Source organism: Diplodia seriata (genome assembly GCF_021436955.1).
Source record: "Diplodia seriata strain FDS-637 chromosome Unknown scaffold_1, whole genome shotgun sequence".
In the NCBI taxonomy this organism is placed as follows: domain Eukaryota; kingdom Fungi; phylum Ascomycota; class Dothideomycetes; order Botryosphaeriales; family Botryosphaeriaceae; genus Diplodia; species Diplodia seriata.
In genome coordinates, this window is record NW_027117308.1 from 530031 (window position 1) to 549829 (window position 19799).

Genomic DNA, 19799 nt, shown 5'->3' on the forward strand with positions numbered 1-19799 from the left:
GGGGAGCAGTGTATGAGCGCTCTGCGAGTGCGAGTTAGGGGTTCCATCAGAAAACGAGGAAAGCGAGTATGGATATTTTCCCCGGCCTAAACACATGAGCATACGTGACCTGGAAGGTGCCACGAGTGAAGCGCGAGCTGACCGGCGGCCATAGCTGGGCTCTCCTGGAGCGATGGCCGGCGCTAAGCAGCAGCTATTGCTGCAAAGGGGTTAACCAGGGACGTCGAGGTTGGGGTATGCTGTGTATTCAGCATGCCGGCCGACGTCCAAAGTTGCATGCAATGGGTCGGATCTGGCAAGTGATGGCCTGGGCGGTGTTGGTGTGCGGCGACGAGACGTGTGAGGGATTGGAAGGGAAGCCGCGCCATGACTCGGGCGCCGCTGCTCTCACGTCACTTGCCGTCCGCCCGCTCTTTTCTCCCACCCTTGCACCATGGCCGACGACAACATGAAAGTGAATCCGCTGCGGGCCACCGAGCTCATCGAGAACATCGCCCATGTCTCCGACAGGATCAGGCACGCCAATAAGGCCGGCAGAAACGTGCGTCGCACCCTCCCGCCTGAGACACGTCCGCCCGCCTTCGTGACCAACGAGGAAAATGACGACTGCGCCCGCCCCCAGCTCCACCGGCCTATAGCGATGCCGCCAGAACGCAAGCTGACACTGCGTGCTCACCCTCCATCCAGGTCCGCCTCATCGCCGTCTCGAAGCTGAAGCCTGCCACGGACGTGCTTGCGCTGCACACGGCGCCTGCGCCGAACACCCAGCACCACTTTGGCGAAAACTACTTCCAGGAGCTGCAAGAGAAGGCCGCCATCCTGCCGCGCACAATACAATGGCACTTTATCGGCGCGCTGCAGACCAACAAGTGCTCCAAGCTGGCCGAGCAGATCCCCAATCTGTGGTGCGTGTCCAGCGTCGACTCGGCCAAGAAGGCCGATCAGCTGGAGAAGGGTCGCAAGACACTGGTCGAGAAGAAGCAGGATGATGTGAAAGAGCCGCTGCGCATCATGGTCCAGGTCAACACGTCGGGCGAGGAGGCCAAGAGCGGCGTCGAGCCCCAGGACACTGCCGCGCTGTGTCGCCACGTCCGCGAGCAGTGCCCGCACCTCAAGCTCGCAGGCCTCATGACCATCGGCGCCATTGCTCGCTCGCAGGCGACGACTCCAGAGACGGAGAATGAGGATTTCGTGGCGCTGCGCGATGTGCGGGACAAGGTTGCCAAGGAGCTGGGCTTGGGGCCGGAGGAGCTGGAACTGAGCATGGGCATGAGCTCCGACTTCGAGGGCGCCATTGCCCTGGGAAGCGACGAGGTTAGAGTTGGCACTACCATCTTTGGCGTACGCCCGCCGAAGAAGGACGCAAAGGTCAAAGAAGACGTCGAGGAGGCCAAGAAGTAGACGAGAAAAAAGACAAGTCATCTCTGGACGGTGTTCTTGAATCGGTGACGCCGAAGACCCTTGGGCCATCGCCCTCGAACCCGACGGCTGTCGCAATAATGCACCTGCACATTTGCAATGTCCACAACCTCATTGGTGGCTCTGGTAGTGCAGAAAGCTCTCGATTAGACCACCAAGTATTTGAGTAAGTGTCTCTCGTCGACGATCCGTCCTGCAATAGCGTTCCAGCAACACCACCCTCCCACAAGACATCAGAAGAGCGCGCAAGTAACGTGCCAATCGTCATGGTCCCCGCTAGCACTTGCGGACCGCGGGAAGCGAGCAACCCGTCTCTGTAGCTAAGCGGTAGGCGAGGCTGAGCTAGCCGCCACTGCTTGGCGGAAGCCCGCCAGCACCTGGCTGCGCCTCGATTCCCGTCCCAGTCCATCGGATCCCCCAGATTTCCGGGCCCAGTGCTGTGTCTGTCGGGCCCGCAGGGCTGATCGCTGGACACGTGCATCGGATGTTCCCATTACAGCGCCGTGGCGCACGGCTACAATGAGAAACAGGCTTCTGTCTAGTCATTTGCGTCGATGGCAGAGGATGATGGCCAGCAATATGTTCGCTTGGCGTTGCGCCATCCATGCAAGTCAGCTCGAAATATCGATGCACGCCCTCAAGCTAGCTTGCAATTGTCATAGCAGCGGTCAACCTACTTTTAGAACATTGACCTGGGCCCACGTCTGAATGTGCTCTGCGGCTGACTACCGCTGTTCTGGACTGAAAGGACCCGAGCTAGCCCTCCTAACGTGCCGTTACTCTGCCACTGACTTTCTCAGGGCTTGCGGAATACTCCACACATAGCTTCCAGAATGGCCAGACTCGAGAGAGCTGTCCGTGAAAGACATCTACTATATCTTGCCCGTCACCCCGCTGCGTTTGAGGGCTACACAACCAACATTCTCTTGACCTTCACTTGAGCGCAGTCGTTCTCAACGATCACTACTCGGGGACACTCTTTTCCCCAGTCTTTCTTTCAACTCCAGTTCATTCTTTTAAACCAACAATCATTATGAAGTTTTCTGCAGTCATTTCGAGCATTGCTCTGACCGTTCTCATCCAGCCCGCCGTGGCTCATCCCGGAATGGCCAAGCTCGTCCAGGAAATCCGAGCTCGCCAGGACGCCGACACCACTGTGGTCGTCGACCTCAACGCTGATGGCGATGCCGACCCTGAGATGATTGGCGACCTTGCCACCGTCGGCGCAACTACTCCGGTTGGCACTAGCATTTACAACATCCTGACAGGGGCTGAGTCGGGCGAGACTCAAGCTGCCGGCTACATCCCGCCCCTTTTCGGGACAAAAGCCTGCAAGAAGGATACCTGCTGCGCTTGGTCTTACGTCTCTGCCGAGCTCAGTCTTCTTTTCACGGGCCCTACTGGTCGCTGTAACAAGTGGGCCCGCGCTGCCATTCGTCTCGGCTTCCATGATGCGGGTACCTGGTCCAAGACCACTTGGGGCGGAGCGGATGGCAGCATCGTGCTTTCCGGCACGGAGATCAACCGGGCGGAGAACAACGGCCTGCAGGACATCATCGGCAAGATGATCACCGTACAGAAGCACTGGGGCGTCGGCATGGCCGATCTGATCCAGTTCGCCGCCGTGCACGCCGTCGTGACCTGCCCGCTGGGACCGCGCATCCGCTTCTTCGCCGGCCGCCAGGACAACAGCACCAAGGCCGGCGGCCCGGACGGACTGCTTCCCGGCGTCAACGACAGCGCCGACAAGCTCATCCAGCTCTTCCAGGACAAGACCATTTCCCCCCACGAGCTCGCGGCGCTGGTCGGCGCCCACACGGCCTCGCAGCAGTCCTTCGTCGACCCCACCAAGGCGGGCGCGCCCCAGGACAGCACCCCCGGCGTCTGGGACGTTCGCTTCTACAACCAGACAACGTCCAACACGGTGCCCAAGAAGGTGTTCCGCTTCGCGAGCGACGTCGTGCTGGCCAACGACAGCAGGGTCCAGGACGAGTGGGTCCAGTTTACCGACCCGGTCAAGGGCCAGAAGCACTGGAACGAGGACTACGCCACGGCATACACCCGCCTCAGCCTCCTCGGTGTCAACAACATTAACAACATGACCGAGTGCAGCAAGGTGCTGCCGGCCCAGCGGATCAAGTTCCCCGACGCGTGGAACCTGTTCATTGACCAGTAAATGCACTTGGGAAGGAACGTCGCGGTATGATTCAAGGTGTTAGATTGGAGCGGCTAGGATGGGACAGGATTTCTTATTGGTTTTTGGCTATACCCGAAGAGAACGCTGCATACAGAGGTTTATCTTTCTACCTGTTTTTGGCATTTCGAGGAGTCTTTGTTCTCACTCTCTTTTTCACTCTCCTTTACAGGGTCATCATTGATCGATGTTTCCCTTTTCATAGAAAGATTCCGACCAAACAGGTCCACAAGAGCATATTCATATATGAATTTCATTTCCAACATATTGACTTTTTACATTGCTGCTATCCTCGTCTCGGCTTTCAAAGTCTTCCCTTCGCATTGTGCCGGTAATCGTAATGCCAGTCATGACGGGCCAAGTCAGCGCGAACCTGGTAGTTTTCTTCCGCATCCTCCAGGATTGTGAGGTCGAGGTCAACAATGCTCATACCCTCGGCGCAGCTGCCAAGGCGTGTCACAGGGCCAATATAGGGGACCGTGACTTGCGAGACACCAGCGTACCCCTTTCCGGGAGGGCCACCGGCGTTGGAAAATATGATGGCTGGCGAATGAATAATCAGAGCTCGAAAGACGATGGTGTGTGTGTGTGTGTGTGTGTGTGTGTGTGTGTGTGTTGATTGTAGAGAAAGGTGCTTACCGCATGTGTTCTCGAAAGCGCGCGCAGTGAGCATGCTGTCGAGGAAAAGGGCTTCGGAGGAAGGGTTATAACCGAGGCCTTTAGGTGAGCAGTCGGTCAATGTCCCTAGAGCAAAGATGAGATCAGGAGTGATTTTCTTGACACATGAGACAGGGGAAGCAAAATGCGGACTGACAGAAGCACGGGATGATAATGATCTTGGCACCCTGGGCGATCAATTCGCGGAAGGCCTCCGGGAACGCCAGATCCCAGCAGACGAGCATACCGACGCGGCCTATTGGGGTATCGAAGACTTCGTGGACGTCACGGCCGGATGAGGTAAGGTGTTCGCGTTCCGGACCCCTATGAGGTTCAAGTAAGCAGCGGCTTTTGAGCAACAAGGGCACACGACGAGCATATTGAGTACTGTGGTATGAAACCATGTATTCACAGCATTCATCAGGACACAATGTGCACAGAGCACCCAAAGCCACGGCTGTTCCACATGCTGTCGACAGATGCTGCAGAAGTGCTTCTGACATTCATCACTGATTTGAAGGAGCACCTACCACAAGTTCTTCTTCACGTACTTGCCGATGATTTCGCCATCGTGATTGATGAAATACGCAACGTTGAGCAGCTTCTCGTCCTCCTGCTCGGCATCGCGGTGTCTTTCGACGATGGTGCCGGGAACAATGCAGATCCGATGTTCTTTAGCGAGCGCCTGATACTTTTTGAGGTAGGTTTCCCATTGCTCGCAGAGCGGCAGGAAGTCGGGATCTTTGGGGACCCAATTGGTCAAGTGATACTCGGGCAGCACAGCAAGCTCGGCGCCCTGCAATGCAGCGGACTTGACAAAGCTCGCGGCCTTGTTGAAGTTGTGCTCGATCTGGAGAGGCTGCGGGGCGTGTGAGTGGCGAAGGCAGAGGATCTCAGCAACGACCAACCTTGGGATGCAGCTGGATGACTGCGACCTTGATTGTCTGAGCCATGGTGTCCAAGATAGCGGTGCTGGCTGCAGGTGATGCGCAGAGAGTGGGCGGCGCTCCCCCGCAGCGCGCAGGCCGATTGCAGTAGGCGCTCTTATCGATAAGGCGGCATCCGGGCCCGCACACCAAGCGAAACACCAAATTCAACCCTCACGACGCGCGACGCCTCGACACGCTCCACCGCACGCCCACCCACCGTCTTCCGCGCATCCCACCGCGCCTCCATCCGCCCACCATGAGCTTGCGCAACAACATCCCGCAGGCCGAGACGCCCGTGCGCGCGCGCCCCGATGACTCGGACGTCGAGGAGGAGGCCCTCGCCAACGACTACCGCGAGCAGGTCCAGTACGACGACGGCATGGACGCTCTTGACCGCACCTCTTCGCTCGGCGGCCAGGACATCCACGCCCAGCTTGCCGCCGCTGCCACCCCACTCGAGTTCCCCGCCACCCTCGAGACCAAGTTCGCCAGCTACGACAACTATTGCAGCCTTTTCCACTTCATTCTCAACTCCGACGGCCCCGTCGACCTCGAGGTTCCCAACGTGAGCTCTCCCGCGAGACCTTCTGAAGATCGGTTGCGCTGATGCATGTACAGTATTACTGGGCCTGGGATGTCATCGATGAGTTCATCTACCAGTTCAACAGCTTCTGCAGCTACAGACAAAAGGCTGCGCTGAAGGGTGACAACGAGGAGGAGATCCAGCTGCTCCGCGAGAACCCCAACACCTGGGGCTGCTACAGCGTTCTGAACGTCCTGTACTCGCTGATCCAGCGCTCCCAGATCAGCGAGCAGCTGGCCGCCATGAAGCGCGGCGAGGACCCCGCCCAGTTCGCCGGAGAATACGGCAACCGCCCGCTGTACAAGATGCTCGGCTACTTCTCCATCATCGGCCTGCTCCGCGTCCACTGCCTTCTCGGCGACTTCAGCCTGGCCCTCAAGACCCTCGATGACATCGAGCTGAACAAGAAGGCCATGTTCGCCCGTGTCATGGCCGCCCACTTCACCACCTACTACTATGTTGGTTTCTCCTACATGATGATGCGCCGCTACGCCGACGCCATCCGCATGTTCAGCCACATCCTGGTCTACGTCTCGAGGACCAAGAACTTCCAGAAGAACGCTCAGTACGACTCCATCACCAAGAGGAACGACCAGATGTACGCCCTGATCGCCATCTGCGTTGCCTTCAACCCCACCAGGCTGGACGACACCATCCACTCCGCTCTCCGCGAGAAGTACGGCGAGCAGTTCAACCGCCTCCAGCGCGGCGGTCCCGAGGCCCTGCCCCTCTTCGAGGAGCTCTTCCGCCAGGCTTGCCCCAAGTTCATCTCCCCCACCCCTCCGGACTTCGACAACCCGGAGGTCAACGTCGACCCCATCGACCACCACTGCCGCATCTTCATGGAGGAGGTCAAGAACAACATGTGGTCGCCCACCGTCAAGAGCTACCTGAAGCTCTACACCACCATGGATCTCAAGAAGCTGGCCGGTTTCCTCGATGTCGAGCCCGAGAAGCTCCGCTGCTGGCTGCTCGTAAACAAGCAGAGGAGCAGGCAGGTCAGATGGACCGAGGGCGGTCTGCTCGACGGCGATATCGTCAACAGCAGCGACCTCGACTATGCCATGGAAGGCGTAAGTAACCCCTGGAAAAACGAAAATATGATTTTTGTTGTATAAGAATAAACAACTGACTATGGATTAGGACCTCATCCACGTTTCCGAAGCCAAGGTGGGCCGTAGGCTCGTAGACTGGTACCTCCGCAACCTTGCTAGGACCTACTAGACGTCTGAGCCCATATTTGAGAAGGCCTCATAATTAAAGCACACAGGGGCGACCTAGCTGGTTGCGGGTGCATGCCGCCGTTGAGATGGCTTTCATGAGAAGAACTTGCCACTATGGACTCCAGAGGTGTGCGATGAGCGAGGAGACGCCTGGGCTTGGCCGGTAGTTCCGTCGGGTACTCGCTGGTGGCATCATTTGCTTAGACTCTTGTTTTTGCGAGAAAAACCGTGCATGGGTAGGAGTTCTATCACCAGGTTGCTTGGTTCAGGGGATACGGGAGAAAAAGCACGTGTCAAGGCGGTTGTTGTTCATGGTGACGGGATCGAAAGCGGGACTGTTTTGAAAAGACGCAGAACAAAAAAGACCGGCTTGGGAGTTTCTTCTTATCTCCCCTTTTCTGCATGCTGCGACATGCTTTACGGAACGGTCGGTGGCGGGGAATATTGCGAACAGTTAGTACCCATTGGGACATATGAATGATGGTTAAGAATGCCTCTTTGTTGCGTGTCATTGACTATGCTTGCTTGCTGTTGACCGTCAAATCTTATGCCCATTCAAGTGATGACCGGTGAAGGGTTGGGAGACTCGCAACCGGAATCTTTTTGCCATCAGTGTGATGTCTCTCAGCTTTAAATGCTCAACGATAAACAATTGCGTTATTAAATTCTACTACGGACACATTTTACAGTGCCTGTTCGGCAAGGAGCGCTTACCCCAATGCTAAGGTATCACCTGTGCAGGAGCGCACGGCTGGTTATATCGTTTGTATCCTAATTCAATGGAGTCATGCAGATTTGGGTTCACATCATGTGCATAAGCAAACACGCAGCTATCATAAATCTGCAGCACAAGATGCGAGTCCGATATCGATGATGCTCGGCTGTGACAGACTGGGTGAAATAATGGATGATAGATTCTGTGGGCCCTGTCTACCTATTTCCTGAGTCTCACTATCCTAAACCACGCCGCAAGAGGCGGAGCGATGAAAGGTTGACCCCCTATACCTACAACGCTATACCGTGAGTGCAGAATATCAGGCTCGTGTGGGGTATCTATGCTATACTTGGGAGTGATTAAGCTAAGGATTGCATGCGCAGTTGTCAAAGTCAGCAGAGGAATAAAGGCACAAAAGTGCTGAATCAGAAAATAAACCACGCGGGCAAGCAATGAAAGAAGTGAAGGCCGTCAAATTCGGAGCATCCGTGCTGAGCTGAGGATGGCACCGAATAGGTCTTCTGGGAGACCGTGACAACCAGTTAGTGATGATAGTGCGCAGCTCAAGATCGAATCGAGACCAATTGTGCCGCGAAGTCGGCTCCATGTAGGTCGCCTTCTGAAAGAAGCACGTTGAGGCAGCGGATGGGTATTGCGGCAACCTTGTCTGCAAGCGCGACTCGCGCCAACAAGTGGCTTAGCCTCATTGTGACTGACAACAGCAGGCTTAAGCATAGTGTATGGGGTCTGAATCACTCCGGCGTGGTTCGCAGATGCTTGAGTCGTCAGTGAGACCGCTATCGCGCCTGCCGGCCTGCCAGGGACCGCTGTCGTCTTCTTCGTCTTCCTCAGGATCCAAGTCAAGGACACCGTAGAGGTTGATGGAAGCCTTTGACTTCACCGCCTGCTGAGAGGCCGGCTGAACCGAGTCAAAGAAGCTAGGACGAACGGGTTGGGGAAGCGGCTCGTCGCATTCATCACGTTCGAAATCAATCTTGAGGAATTTGTACGGCTTGCGCGTCATCATGCCTAACAAATTTAGCAATTGCTTTCACGCTTTCCCAAGGAATATTGAGATCAGGAGCCATACAGTTGCGAGCAGATACGCAATGTTGCACCGAGTTGGTGTGCACGACAAGATCATTTCCTTGCGTTCTGACGTCGATGATGGCAAGGTTGTCGATGTGTTCCATGTCAAGTCGAACATTTTGCTCAGTCAGGCGATGAAGCGCTCCGTGCAGACGCAAGACACGCGTGGCGCCTTGGAGAATCTTACCATGCACGTAGGGATTGAGTCTCCACTGTCGATCTGCCCAATCAACGGTGATCTAGAACTGCTTTAGTCAATTGCCCCGTATTACCTGATAGATGACCAAGACGTACCCTTTTGTTGTTGATGTATATGTCGTTGCGCCTCGCGTAGTTGCAGAAGGCTTGGGCGTCTGCACAATGCCGGAAGGAGACGCGTGCAACCCGATCGTTAATGCGGAAGATCTCGACGAGCATGCCACCTTTGATACTTCCAACGATCTCGTTCAGAGAGGTGATGGGCGACAAGTCTGTGATATTGAGCGACCGTTTCTCCGCAAGAGATCCATCGCTGGGCTTATGGCGCGCGTTCGGCTCGCTGGTGTACTCGAGGTCATGGTCGCTGGTGGTTCCGGTCTCGAGAGGCGCGTGCTCAGGCTCTAAGGGTTCGGGCATGCGAAAGACGGCTGCTTCTGGGTTGCGACGAGTAGTGGGCATACCTCGGGCAGCTATCAAGCCCGCTCCTGTGTTTGGGGCAGCGAAGCCACTCGACCAGGCGGATGGTTGTTCAGTAGGGCCAAGTGCCATTTCGCTCGTAGCAGGCTGGCCGGCGAACGCGTACGGCGTGGAGCCGATATGACCGTAAAGGTCAGAACTCGACTGTCCCGATGAATTGGACGTGGTTATTCCAGCACCAAGGCCGCTGAGAGGTTGGGCAACTTCGAAAGGTGAGCGAGAAGGCGGCTTCATGAGTATCTCAAGGGCATAAGGCTCGACACCATTGTCAAGCAGCGTCTTCCGAAGGGCGCCTATGTCAAGTTAAAAACTCCTTGGGCTCGGTCAGACAGTAGGCCCATACAGTACTCGGTGAAAGTGCGTCTCTGTAGCGAATGGAAATTAGCAGTGGGCGCGTTTGCACAGGATGGCAGCGCGTACTCACCAGTATGTCATACTCCTTTGCGGCGATTCGCACCATGGAAGAGTCCCAAGGATCATAGGGAGGTGTCTTGGCTCTCATTAGCTCGAGCATGTCGCAGGAGGCAATATTGAGGCGCTGCAGGACGTACAGGATGCGCGCTTCGCTCGAGTTAGCATTAGATGTCCAAGCAGCTCCGGGAGAAGGACTAACCGGGTGAGCAGAGCGTGAAAAAGCTCGGCGTCGACCACAATGGTATCGCCGCGGGCGGCGGCTTGCGAGGCCGGATGCTCCATGGGGCGAAAGGGAGGCGGATAGCTAGGGAATGCAGAATGTAGAGTGCGGAAACTGGAGCAGCTGCCGCGACCAAGGGTCCTGTTTCTGGAAGAGGAAGCGAGCTATGGCCGCAGCCCAGCCCGCAAGAGGCATGGCGGATCGCCGGGATCTGAGCTTGGCAGCTGCCATGCGCCATGACGCGCTCCAGTCGCGGGTTCCCAAATTTTCGGAGCTCGACAAGTGCAACACCGCGCAACCTGCCCGTTGATGGATCGCAACCATGGGCCCGCTGACTCGCCGCAACCCCAGCGGCAGCTAGCCGAGTCCCTCTCCGCGAGCACCGGCGATGGCGGCGGCTCGCTCGTCGCCCAGCTCACGGGCAATCCCTATTTCACTGCTGTCAGTCCGGTCCAAGACGCACACGCCAGGGCGCGTTGCTGACAGCACATTCCCAGGGCTTCGGTCTTGCAGGCCTCGCTACCTTTGGTCGCCTGGCGCAACAGGGTGTCAAGCGCGGCGCTGTCCTCCTCCGCCGTCGCATGCTCGTCGAGTTGGAAATCACAAAGAACGACGATGCCTACCCGTGGCTGCTGCAATGGATGTACCATCGCGGGCACTCGTTGGGATCAGAGGCTGCCGCAGCAGCTTCTCGGTACGTGGCGTCCCTGCGCGCTGGGATCCAACCGGTGTTCTGATGACAGTTCAGAGACACCGCAAGTCGTGGTGTCTTCGATGCGCTCGCCCGCCGGATTACTCCCCGAATGCACCACCTCCAGCTCAACACAAGCACCTACAAGCGTGCCGACGGCGCACAAGTGACGGACTTCTATCTTCAACCCGGACATGGCAAACACATCATGCGCTACGAGAACGCTTGGATGCTGGTCAACCGAGAGCGTCAGGGCAATCATCTGGACACCAATGGCGAACCCTTCGAGACGGTCACACTCACGACTCTGCAAGCTCATAAGCACGTCTTTGAGCAGCTCTTTGCCGAAGCCCACGAGATGGCACAGCAGAATCAAGAAGGCAAAACACTTGTCCTTGTTCCGGACGCTTTTGACTGGAAGCCTTTCGGACAACCGAAGCGGAAGAGGCCGCTCGAGTCGGTGGTGCTCGAGGAAGGGGTCAAGGAGCGTCTGGTCCAGGACCTGCAGGAGTTTATCCAGAAGCGAGAGTGGTACTTTGACCGGGGAATTCCGTATCGGAGGGGCTACCTGCTCTACGGCCCGCCAGGGACGGGTAAAAGCTCGGTTATTGAGGCAATTGCGGGCCACTTAAATTTCAACATCGCAATGCTCAACCTGAGCCAGCGGGGCATGACTGACGACAGGCTACAGTTCATGCTGACCAAGGTGCCTCCGCGGACCCTGGTGCTCCTGGAGGATGCGGACGCGGCATGGGTGAACCGCAAACAGGCCAACGAGGACGGGTATTCGGGAGCAGCGGTTACCTTCTCCGGGCTGCTCAACGCAATGGATGGGGTTGCGAGCGCAGAGGAGCGCATCCTCTTCCTGACGACAAATCATGTGGAGCGCTTGGATGAGGCTTTGATTCGGCCCGGCCGAGTGGATGTCACGGTGCGCATAGGAGAGGCAACGGATTGGCAGATCCAGCACCTGTTGGAGCGTTTTTACGGCGAGGCGGATCCCGACGGCGCGGGCCGGCAGAGGTTCTTGGAAAAGGCGCGCAAGCTCGGCCTCGTGGGCGCGCTGAGTCCGGCGGAGCTCCAGGGGCTGTTCCTCTACAACAAAGAGGACCTGGAGGGCGCGATTGCAAGTTTGGACGAGGTTGCATTGATGCACGCGCACCTGGCGCGCAAGCTGAACGGGTCGGACGAGTGAGGGTGCGGGGCCCTGTAGGAGTAGATATGAAGTGCTATTGTAGGCAACCCATGCGTGCAACTGGCGGGAGCCGCGGAAAACCAGGCTGGCAGCGTCTCGGTGCTATTTGTCGGCGGCGGGCTGCAAGGGACGGGCCTGCGCGTTTGGGCGCTCGCTCCGAGGTGACGACAGCGGGCGGGCGGCATGTCATGCGCACATGCGGAGAGAAGCGTGACAAGAAAAGAAAAATTGCTGCGATCGCTGCTAGGAGGGCGCTCACCGCCGCGCCTGCCGCTGCAAAGGCGCGCAAGGCCGCCATGCTGGGTCACGTTCCGTAATTCGCCGCTTTATCGCACGGCGGATCTAGCCTTGTTATCTGATGGAAGAGCCGACGCAAGCCCCAAGCGTCCCAGAAGCCTGGCTCGCAGCTGTGCGAAGGCTCTAGTGACGCGCCGTCGCATGCAGGCCTCCGAGGTCGCGGAAAAGGCGCCGGCCTGTCCTTCCACGTCAGGAGCGTGTTGTCACGTCTAACGACCACGCCTCATCCGCCGCGCCCAAGCTAGATGGCACGCCCAAGCCGCAATCCCGAAGCACAAAAAAAGCAACCCTCTGCATCAGCCACCTCCCCGATGCTGCCTGTCCACCTCTCCCTGCCCGCGCCGTGCCACCACACCCTCACGCCTGCCTGCCACTTTCTTCCTCATTTTCCTCCGCCCTCGGCGACTGCCACGCGCCGGGCCCCAGCGCCGTCCCCCGCCCGCGCACCACCATGTCGAAGGTCCCGCTGCTGCTGCGCTCGTCGCCCGCCCAGGGCACCGGCTCCTACGGCGCTCTGCCCGTCCAGATGCTGAGCACCAGCAACGAGAGCTCTGCCGACGAGGGCATGCACGACCTTGACCACGCCATTCGCTCCGGCAAGCGCAAGGCCGCCAGCCACCTGCGCGAGGCTGACACCATAGCGGAGGACGAGCCCGAGTCGAGCAAGTCGGTGCGCAGCCGGTTTGCGTCGACCGGCCGGCTGTTGAACCGCAACAAGGGCTCCAGGCGCAGCCGCAGGAAGAGTTTGCCAAATTTCAACCTGCCCGACGAGCACCCCACCGCCGTCGAGGCTTGGGTAGGCAATCTGGACGAGGAGATGGAGTCTGACGAAGACATGCACTCGGACTCGGGCCGCTCCGACTCAGCCCGCTCCGACAACTCCGAGGCCATAGACATCGACGGTTACGAGGGAAGCTCGGAAGCCGGTGAAGGAGCCCAGAGCAAGGCGCCTGAGGAAAGCCCCTCAGACGACTCGCCCTATCCCCAGGTGCGCGCGGCGGTGCGGCCCTCCGACGACACCTCCCTATCTATCAACACCCCGCGGATGTGGGCCCTGTCCATGCTCTTCTCCATCCTCGGCTCTTCGACCAATTTGTTCTTTTCCCTCAGATACCCTAGCGTTAGCATTACACCAGTCATCGCGCTCCTGCTCGTCCACCCCCTTGGCCTGCTGTGGGATCAGCTTTTGAAACATCCCGACGACCCTGCTGAGGTCTTCACGAATGGATCTATCCAACACAGAGCTGCGGACTCGCAAGAGTACGGCTCTTCAAATGGCGCAATTGGCCTCCGAGACGACGAGGGACATCGCAACAGTGAAAAGAGCCGGAGTTGGGCTCGCAGCATTCGGCTGTGGCTCGCGCAAGGAAGGTGGAATGAAAAGGAGCATTGCTGCGTATATATCAGCAGTAATGTCTCGTTCGGATTTGCATTTGCTACCGATGTATGCACGTCTCATGCACTTTGGACGCACAAGATCGCTAATGCACTATCCAGGTCATCGTTGAGCAATCCATGTTCTACAACCAAAAACTCACCATTACCTATCAAATCCTCCTTACTATTTCTACTCAGGTCCTAGGATATGCCCTCGCAGGTCTCACCCGCCGCTTCCTTGTCAGACCCAGTGGAATGATCTGGCCCGGCACCTTGATCTCGACATCGATGTTCTCCACCCTACACAAGCAAGACAATGCACCAGCGAACGGATGGCATATTTCACGCATGAGGTTCTTCCTTTATATTTTCTTGGGATCCGCAGCGTTCTATTTCCTCCCGGGCCTGCTTTTCCCTGCTCTGAGCTATTTCAACGTCATCACATGGTTTGCGCCCAAGAACGTCGTCGTCGCAAATTTGGTGAGCTTTTTCAGCCCTCTCACGGTCCAACTTGACACTGACAGTCGTTCAGTTTGGTGTTGCCTCTGGTCTCGGACTGTTCCCCATGACGTTTGATTGGTCGCAGATTGCATACATCGGCTCCCCACTGGTTGTGCCTTTCTGGGCTGCTCTCAACATTGTCGGAGGCCTTGTGGTGGTCATGTGGTTCATGGCTCCCATAATGTGTATGTCGTCTCCATGCGGTAGTTTGTGAAACGTTGCTAACGGATCCCAGACTACATGAATGTCATGTACTCGTCGTACATGCCAATCTTGTCAGCCGCCGTCTTCGACAACACGGGTAAACCGTACGATGTCAGCAAAATTCTTACCGACAACTTCCTTTTCGATGAGAAATCCTACGAGAACTACAGTCGTGTGTTCCTGCCAATAACGTATGTGCTGAGCTATGCGCTTCAATTCGCAGCTCTCACTGCGTTGCTGTCACACACTGCGTGCTGGCACGGAAAAGATATCCTACGGCAATGGAAGGCATCTTGGAAAGAGATCAAAGAACAGAACGAGCAACCCGCGTATCAGCAAATCCCTCAGGAAGAGCGTTCCCTTCGCCACAAGAAGTCAACTCGTAGCATGACAGCTTCCATGCCCGACCTGGACAACATGATGGGTGCGGAGGATGTCCATAACAGGTTGATGAGGAGGTATAAAGATGCGCCGATGTCGTGGTACCTCTTAACCGGCGTCCTCATGACTGCCATTGGCATGTTTGTGGTGGAATAGTAAGTTCTCTCGGCAGCCATGATGCACGCAGCTTCTGACCTGGTCCCAGCTACCCCATTCACCTGCCTTGGTACGGCCTTTTGCTCGCTTTGGGCATTTGCACTCTCCTCTTCATCCCCATTGGCATCGTCATGGCAATTACCAACCAGCAAAGCAGCCTTTACCTGATTTGCCAGCTTATCTGCGGTGTGGTTTTCCCTGGACGGCCGGTAGCGAACATGGTGTTTGTGACGTACGGCTACATCACGTCGACCCAAGGCCTGAAATTCTCGTCGGATCTCAAACTCGGCCACTACATGAAGATCCCGCCGAGGATTCTTTTCACGCTCCAGCTCGCGGCGACGCTCGTTTCCAGTCTCACGCAGATTGGTGTTTTGAACTGGATGCTGCAGAACATCCCTGGCATCTGCACGCCAGAGGCGATCAACGGATTCAACTGCCCAATCGCTCGGGTTCACTTCAACGGAAGTATTCTGTGGGGTGTCGTTGGCCCGGCGAGGTTTTTCGGTCCTGGAGCGTTGTATCGGCCGCTCGTCTGGGCATTCTTGCTCGGCGCCGTTGCTCCTGTTGGGGTGTGGCTCCTTGGCCGGAGACAGAAACACAGCATTTGGCGAAAGGTCAACCTTCCGGTGCTGTTTGGCAGTCTTAGCTGGATCCCTCCGGCGACAGGTCTCAATTTCTCGGTTTGGGCCGTGGTTTGCTGGCTGTTCAATGACTTCATCAGAACCCGCCATAGCGCATGGTGGAAGAAATACACCATGACGCTTTCCGCGGCGCTTGACTCGGGTGTCGCGGTCGGCGTCGTCATCGTTTTCTTTGGAGTCATATACCCCGGCTTCAACAAGGGCTTCAGCTGGTGGGGCACCGAAGTCTTCAAGCAGGTATTTTTGGCTCTCCATCGTAGGAAGCAAGACAGTGGACTGACGTATTCTTCTTTAGGGTTGCGACTGGCACGCATGTTCATACAAGACGGTCGAACCGGGCGATTACTTCGGCCCTGACACGTGGTGATGACGAAAACGAGCGAAGAAAGAAAAACCAAGAATGCACGGCCTCCTTAGTAACGACATTTCGGGAATGCGCGAGAGGAAGCGGTCCCGGAACTCCTCATGATACCCTTCTCTTCAGTGATTGAGCATTTCGCGTAGACCGTGATTGAGCAGCATGTTGAGTATTGTTTGATTATTTTAGCATTGCGGCCCGGGCCTCCGACCATCAGTTGAGCGTTTGGTTTTGCGGCATCATTTCCTGAAGATTTGCATTGATTTCCTCTGATTCCCGTAGATGCATGAGTTGTCGTTTGATATGATTGGAGCTTGCAGTAAATATGGCGGGCAGTGGAGAAGCATAGCATGCAATGGTTTGGTTTGGTTTGTTGCATTTCTGGTGGAAGCAAATGGCATAAGCAGGATCTTCTTGGAAGAAGGTGATGCGAGCATTTTGCCGTCGTTGGATTGATACATAGGCAAGCATGAGTTTAGATGAGTTTCTCCCACAGTCAAGTGGCAAAAACGAACCACTGTTTCACCACATATGGTAAATCTCCAAGTGCACCGAGCCATCTCAGAAAGGCACAGTCATTATGTAGCGCCCTTTCCGGGATTGCAGTGCGGTTGTATAAGCTCGGCGTGCACGTGATCTCGTTGAGACCACTTCGACCCCGTCAGTGAGCTAAGCTAGGCCGCACTCTTTCCCGTCCACATCTACCACAAAGTCAACTCGGACCCCTCACACTTTCACTTTTCGATCTTGTCTGCTTCTCCGATCGCTACCTTGGCACTTCTGCCCGCCGCATCACTGAGACCGACGCCTGCCACGCGCAATCGCCCTAGCCTCTCCCCCGCGACACGTATACGCAGCTCCACGGCGAACCTCTACCCATCTGCCCACTTCACGCATCCACTCCCGGGAAACATGTCGAATTACTACGCTCCCCCGAACGCGGGGGCCTCGGGTGCATATGGCGGTCAGCCCGGCGCCGCGGCGCAGAACCTCAACTTCTACCAATCGTCGTACGCGGCGCAGCCTGTATCCGGACACACGACACCCTTCCAGGCGTACAACGGTGGCGCTGCATCCAGCGCGTACGCTGGCGCGGGTTTCGGGGGCATGGGGAACATGGCGGGGCCCAGCGGGTTCGGCGGCGCGGTGCCCGGCGTGAGCGGCCGGATGGGCGAGCAGGGCGGACTGCGGACGGGTTGGTTGGCGGCGTTCGGGACCGAGGGCTACGACGGCGAGCCGCCGCTGTTGGAAGAGTTGGGCGTGAACTTTGGACACATCAAGATGAAGGTGAGTGGGTGATTGTTGCGCGTGGACGGGGTAGCATGCCGCGGAGGGGTAGAGGACTGCAACGTACGACTTTGCTAACGGCGTGGGTACCGACAGACTCTTACGGTGCTGAATCCGCTGGCGAGGATAGACCAGCACATCATGGATGACTCGGACCTGGCGGGCCCCATCCTCTTCTTCTTGCTGTTCGGTACCTTCTTGCTCTTTGTAAGTCCCACTTCCTTTTACACGCAGCGGATTCGCTGACAGTGCGGACAGTCCGGCAAGGTACACTTCGGCTACATCTATGGCCTGGCGCTGCTAGGCAGTACCTCTCTCCACATGATCCTGTCCCTCATGTCTCCGCCCGTCGACCCGGCCACCGCCAGCGCATCGGGCCACCCGTCACACCCCACTACCTCGTCGCACTTCTCTTCGACCCTCACATTCCCCCGCTCGGCATCGGTACTTGGATACTGCCTCCTGCCGATGGTACTGACGTCGCTGATTGGCATCGCCGTGCCCATGGATGGCCCGTTCGGATACATCCTGACGACGGCGGCCATCATGTGGTGCACGTACAGCAGCAGCGCCATGTTCTGCGCAGTCGGTCGCATGAGCGGCATGCGCGGCCTTGTGGCCTACCCATTGGGACTGTTCTACGTTGGCTTCGGCATCATGGCCATCTTCAGCAGCAGGGGAACGGGCAGCCTGGCGGCCAAGACGACGGGGGTGTAGAGAGCTGGTGGGTTACGACGGGGAGGGATTGCTTGGCTTTCTTTGTGCGTCGATTTTAGCGTTGCGACCACGGGTGCTAGAATGCATGCATGGAAGTGTTGGCGCAGACATGTACGATGGAGCCGACGGGACTGCTAGGGTGAAGGGGAAAGCAAGGCGTATTGGGGTGGATAGAGGAGGCATGTATGTATGACCCGTCTATGGTATCAGTAAATTAATCGAAAAGACATGTCAAATTGCGATGCCAGCAAAGGGTGCGGTATGCCAACCCGGCATCCACTTAGCGCCGCGTGCTCGGCAGCGGGACGCGACCTGCCGAATGACGCATACCTGGGTTGCGTCTCCCTCCATCCTCGCTTTTACTTTACATCCACCACAGCAGGCAGCTAGCGAACCTGGCACGCACAACCATCCTTAGACACGCTGCACAACTGACAGGCCTCGAACTCTGACCCCAGCCGGATCTTTATATCTATCCGCAACCGCTCTGCTTTCCGCGTCCATCTTCTACTCACGTCTTAAGCCAGCTTGGCGCGGGCATCCAATCGCGTCGAAGATCTTGGACGCTCCACAATCACTTGTAGGAAAAGAGCTTGGATAAGGATCGCTTCTCGCCCAGATTCGTTCCACTTTCCGCCGGGCCACGAGATCCGTTGGTACCATTTTCAACCTGACCTCGCACCCCATTGCTCCCACCTTGTCGCTCAAGATGGTGCAACTCACGGCCAACTCGTCGGGCGCTGCTGGAGACATCTCCGTGAGGGAGTGGATCTGCTGGGTAGGTATTTCCCACATTGTCCACCAGCTCCGATGCTTTCTTCCACCCGCTGCCGCAAGTCATACAAGCCGTAGACTACTGACCTCCGGCGCACCCACAGGAAGGCGAATCCCCCATCGAGCCCACGTCGACGCTCGTCTTGACCGCACCCAGCAACACATTCGTCGACACGCGGCTGCTGCTCCCCCACCCCTTCACGCCGACCGCGGAGCTGCCTCTGCCCAACACGGGCGGACCGCTCCACCGCCTCGACTGGGCCTTCTCGGGCGTGTCCGAGACGCTGCCGCCGACCGTCATGTCGCAGACGCAGCACGCGGCCGCCCTGCACGCGCACGCGCCGCCCCTGGTGCCCGTCGACTACAGCCGCCTGTGCGACTTCAGCGCCACCGGACCCGGCGGCAGCGGCGGCACCGTGTCGGTCCCGCGCAAGAGGTGGAACCACCTGATCGACAGCAAGTGCGTCGCGCCGGGCCAGGAGCCGGCGCCGGACGAGGGCGACATGTACGCGGTCGCGGGCCGGCCCGAGGCGTGCTTGGAGATTGGCCGGATGGAGAGGGAGAAGGGGAGCGGGTTCGTGCTCCGGTACCAGGAGATGTGGGTTTCGGTCCAGGCGAGGGTGAGTTTGTCCTTCTTGCTTCTCTCTCGCGATTGAGCGGTTCCCCACTAACCGGCGCGGGGGTGCAATCACAGTTGGTCGGGTCCGAGACCCGGCGCCAGGGCGTCGTGCTCTCCCTCGACATGCCCGAACACCGGGCCCGCGGCGTCATCATCCGCGTCGCTCAGTTCTGCCAGGCGCTGCTGATAGCCAACGGCCAGATCGACCTCGAGCGCTGGGAGTACTTGGTCGCCGCCCCGGGTAACCCGCCCGAGTGGCATCGTGTGGCAAAGCTGGGGAGCAGGTTCTTGCCGTGTGCCTGGACTTTTGAGGGTGGCGACGCCATGGGGGAGGAGGTGGCCGTGGGCAGCACGCTGCAAGATGGTGAAATGGGGTGGCAGGTGCAAGAGAGATTTGCGTGGTGATTTGGATAGATGGGCGGATAGGCTTTTGGGATACTGTTGAGAGTGGCCGCTGGGTTTGGAGGATGGAATGCCATG

The 19799-nt window shown here is 57.6% G+C and overlaps 9 protein-coding genes across 9 annotated transcripts; 7 read left to right on the forward strand and 2 right to left on the reverse strand.

The window, feature by feature from the left end:
* Positions 1-433: 433 nt before the first annotated feature.
* On the forward strand, positions 434-1401 carry SLS55_000157 (uncharacterized protein; the record flags this gene model as incomplete). Its single annotated transcript, XM_066771671.1, has 2 exons — positions 434-541; positions 688-1401. The coding sequence occupies 2 exons, from the start codon at positions 434-436 to the stop codon at positions 1399-1401; spliced, it is 822 nt and encodes a 273-aa protein (XP_066636950.1).
* Positions 1402-2452: 1051 nt separating this feature from the next.
* On the forward strand, positions 2453-3595 carry SLS55_000158 (uncharacterized protein; the record flags this gene model as incomplete). Its single annotated transcript, XM_066771672.1, has 1 exon — positions 2453-3595. One exon carries the CDS (start codon positions 2453-2455, stop codon positions 3593-3595), a length of 1143 nt encoding a protein of 380 aa, XP_066636951.1.
* A 322-nt stretch (positions 3596-3917) lies between these two features.
* SLS55_000159 (uncharacterized protein) lies at positions 3918-5223 on the reverse strand (the record flags this gene model as incomplete). The annotated part of the gene is made up of 5 exons (XM_066771673.1): positions 3918-4156; positions 4253-4357; positions 4428-4594; positions 4801-5129; positions 5179-5223. 5 exons carry the CDS (start codon positions 5221-5223, stop codon positions 3918-3920), a joined length of 885 nt encoding a protein of 294 aa, XP_066636952.1.
* Positions 5224-5455: 232 nt separating this feature from the next.
* Positions 5456-7006, forward strand: SLS55_000160 (uncharacterized protein; the record flags this gene model as incomplete). Its single annotated transcript, XM_066771674.1, has 3 exons — positions 5456-5764; positions 5818-6855; positions 6926-7006. The coding sequence occupies 3 exons, from the start codon at positions 5456-5458 to the stop codon at positions 7004-7006; spliced, it is 1428 nt and encodes a 475-aa protein (XP_066636953.1).
* Positions 7007-8447: 1441 nt separating this feature from the next.
* Positions 8448-10180, reverse strand: SLS55_000161 (uncharacterized protein; the record flags this gene model as incomplete). The annotated part of the gene is made up of 7 exons (XM_066771675.1): positions 8448-8749; positions 8811-9048; positions 9104-9777; positions 9828-9849; positions 9909-9974; positions 10036-10045; positions 10098-10180. The coding sequence occupies 7 exons, from the start codon at positions 10178-10180 to the stop codon at positions 8448-8450; spliced, it is 1395 nt and encodes a 464-aa protein (XP_066636954.1).
* A 575-nt stretch (positions 10181-10755) lies between these two features.
* BCS1 (Complex III assembly protein translocase and chaperone) lies at positions 10756-12004 on the forward strand (the record flags this gene model as incomplete). Its single annotated transcript, XM_066771676.1, has 2 exons — positions 10756-10761; positions 10937-12004. 2 exons carry the CDS (start codon positions 10756-10758, stop codon positions 12002-12004), a joined length of 1074 nt encoding a protein of 357 aa, XP_066636955.1.
* Positions 12005-12752: 748 nt separating this feature from the next.
* Positions 12753-15931, forward strand: SLS55_000163 (uncharacterized protein; the record flags this gene model as incomplete). The annotated part of the gene is made up of 6 exons (XM_066771677.1): positions 12753-13745; positions 13799-14158; positions 14211-14364; positions 14415-14919; positions 14970-15801; positions 15860-15931. The coding sequence occupies 6 exons, from the start codon at positions 12753-12755 to the stop codon at positions 15929-15931; spliced, it is 2916 nt and encodes a 971-aa protein (XP_066636956.1).
* Positions 15932-16834: 903 nt separating this feature from the next.
* Positions 16835-17926, forward strand: SLS55_000164 (uncharacterized protein; the record flags this gene model as incomplete). The annotated part of the gene is made up of 3 exons (XM_066771678.1): positions 16835-17209; positions 17306-17416; positions 17468-17926. 3 exons carry the CDS (start codon positions 16835-16837, stop codon positions 17924-17926), a joined length of 945 nt encoding a protein of 314 aa, XP_066636957.1.
* A 709-nt stretch (positions 17927-18635) lies between these two features.
* Positions 18636-19356, forward strand: SLS55_000165 (uncharacterized protein; the record flags this gene model as incomplete). Its single annotated transcript, XM_066771679.1, has 2 exons — positions 18636-18704; positions 18805-19356. The coding sequence occupies 2 exons, from the start codon at positions 18636-18638 to the stop codon at positions 19354-19356; spliced, it is 621 nt and encodes a 206-aa protein (XP_066636958.1).
* Between the last annotated feature and the right edge of the window lie 443 nt (positions 19357-19799).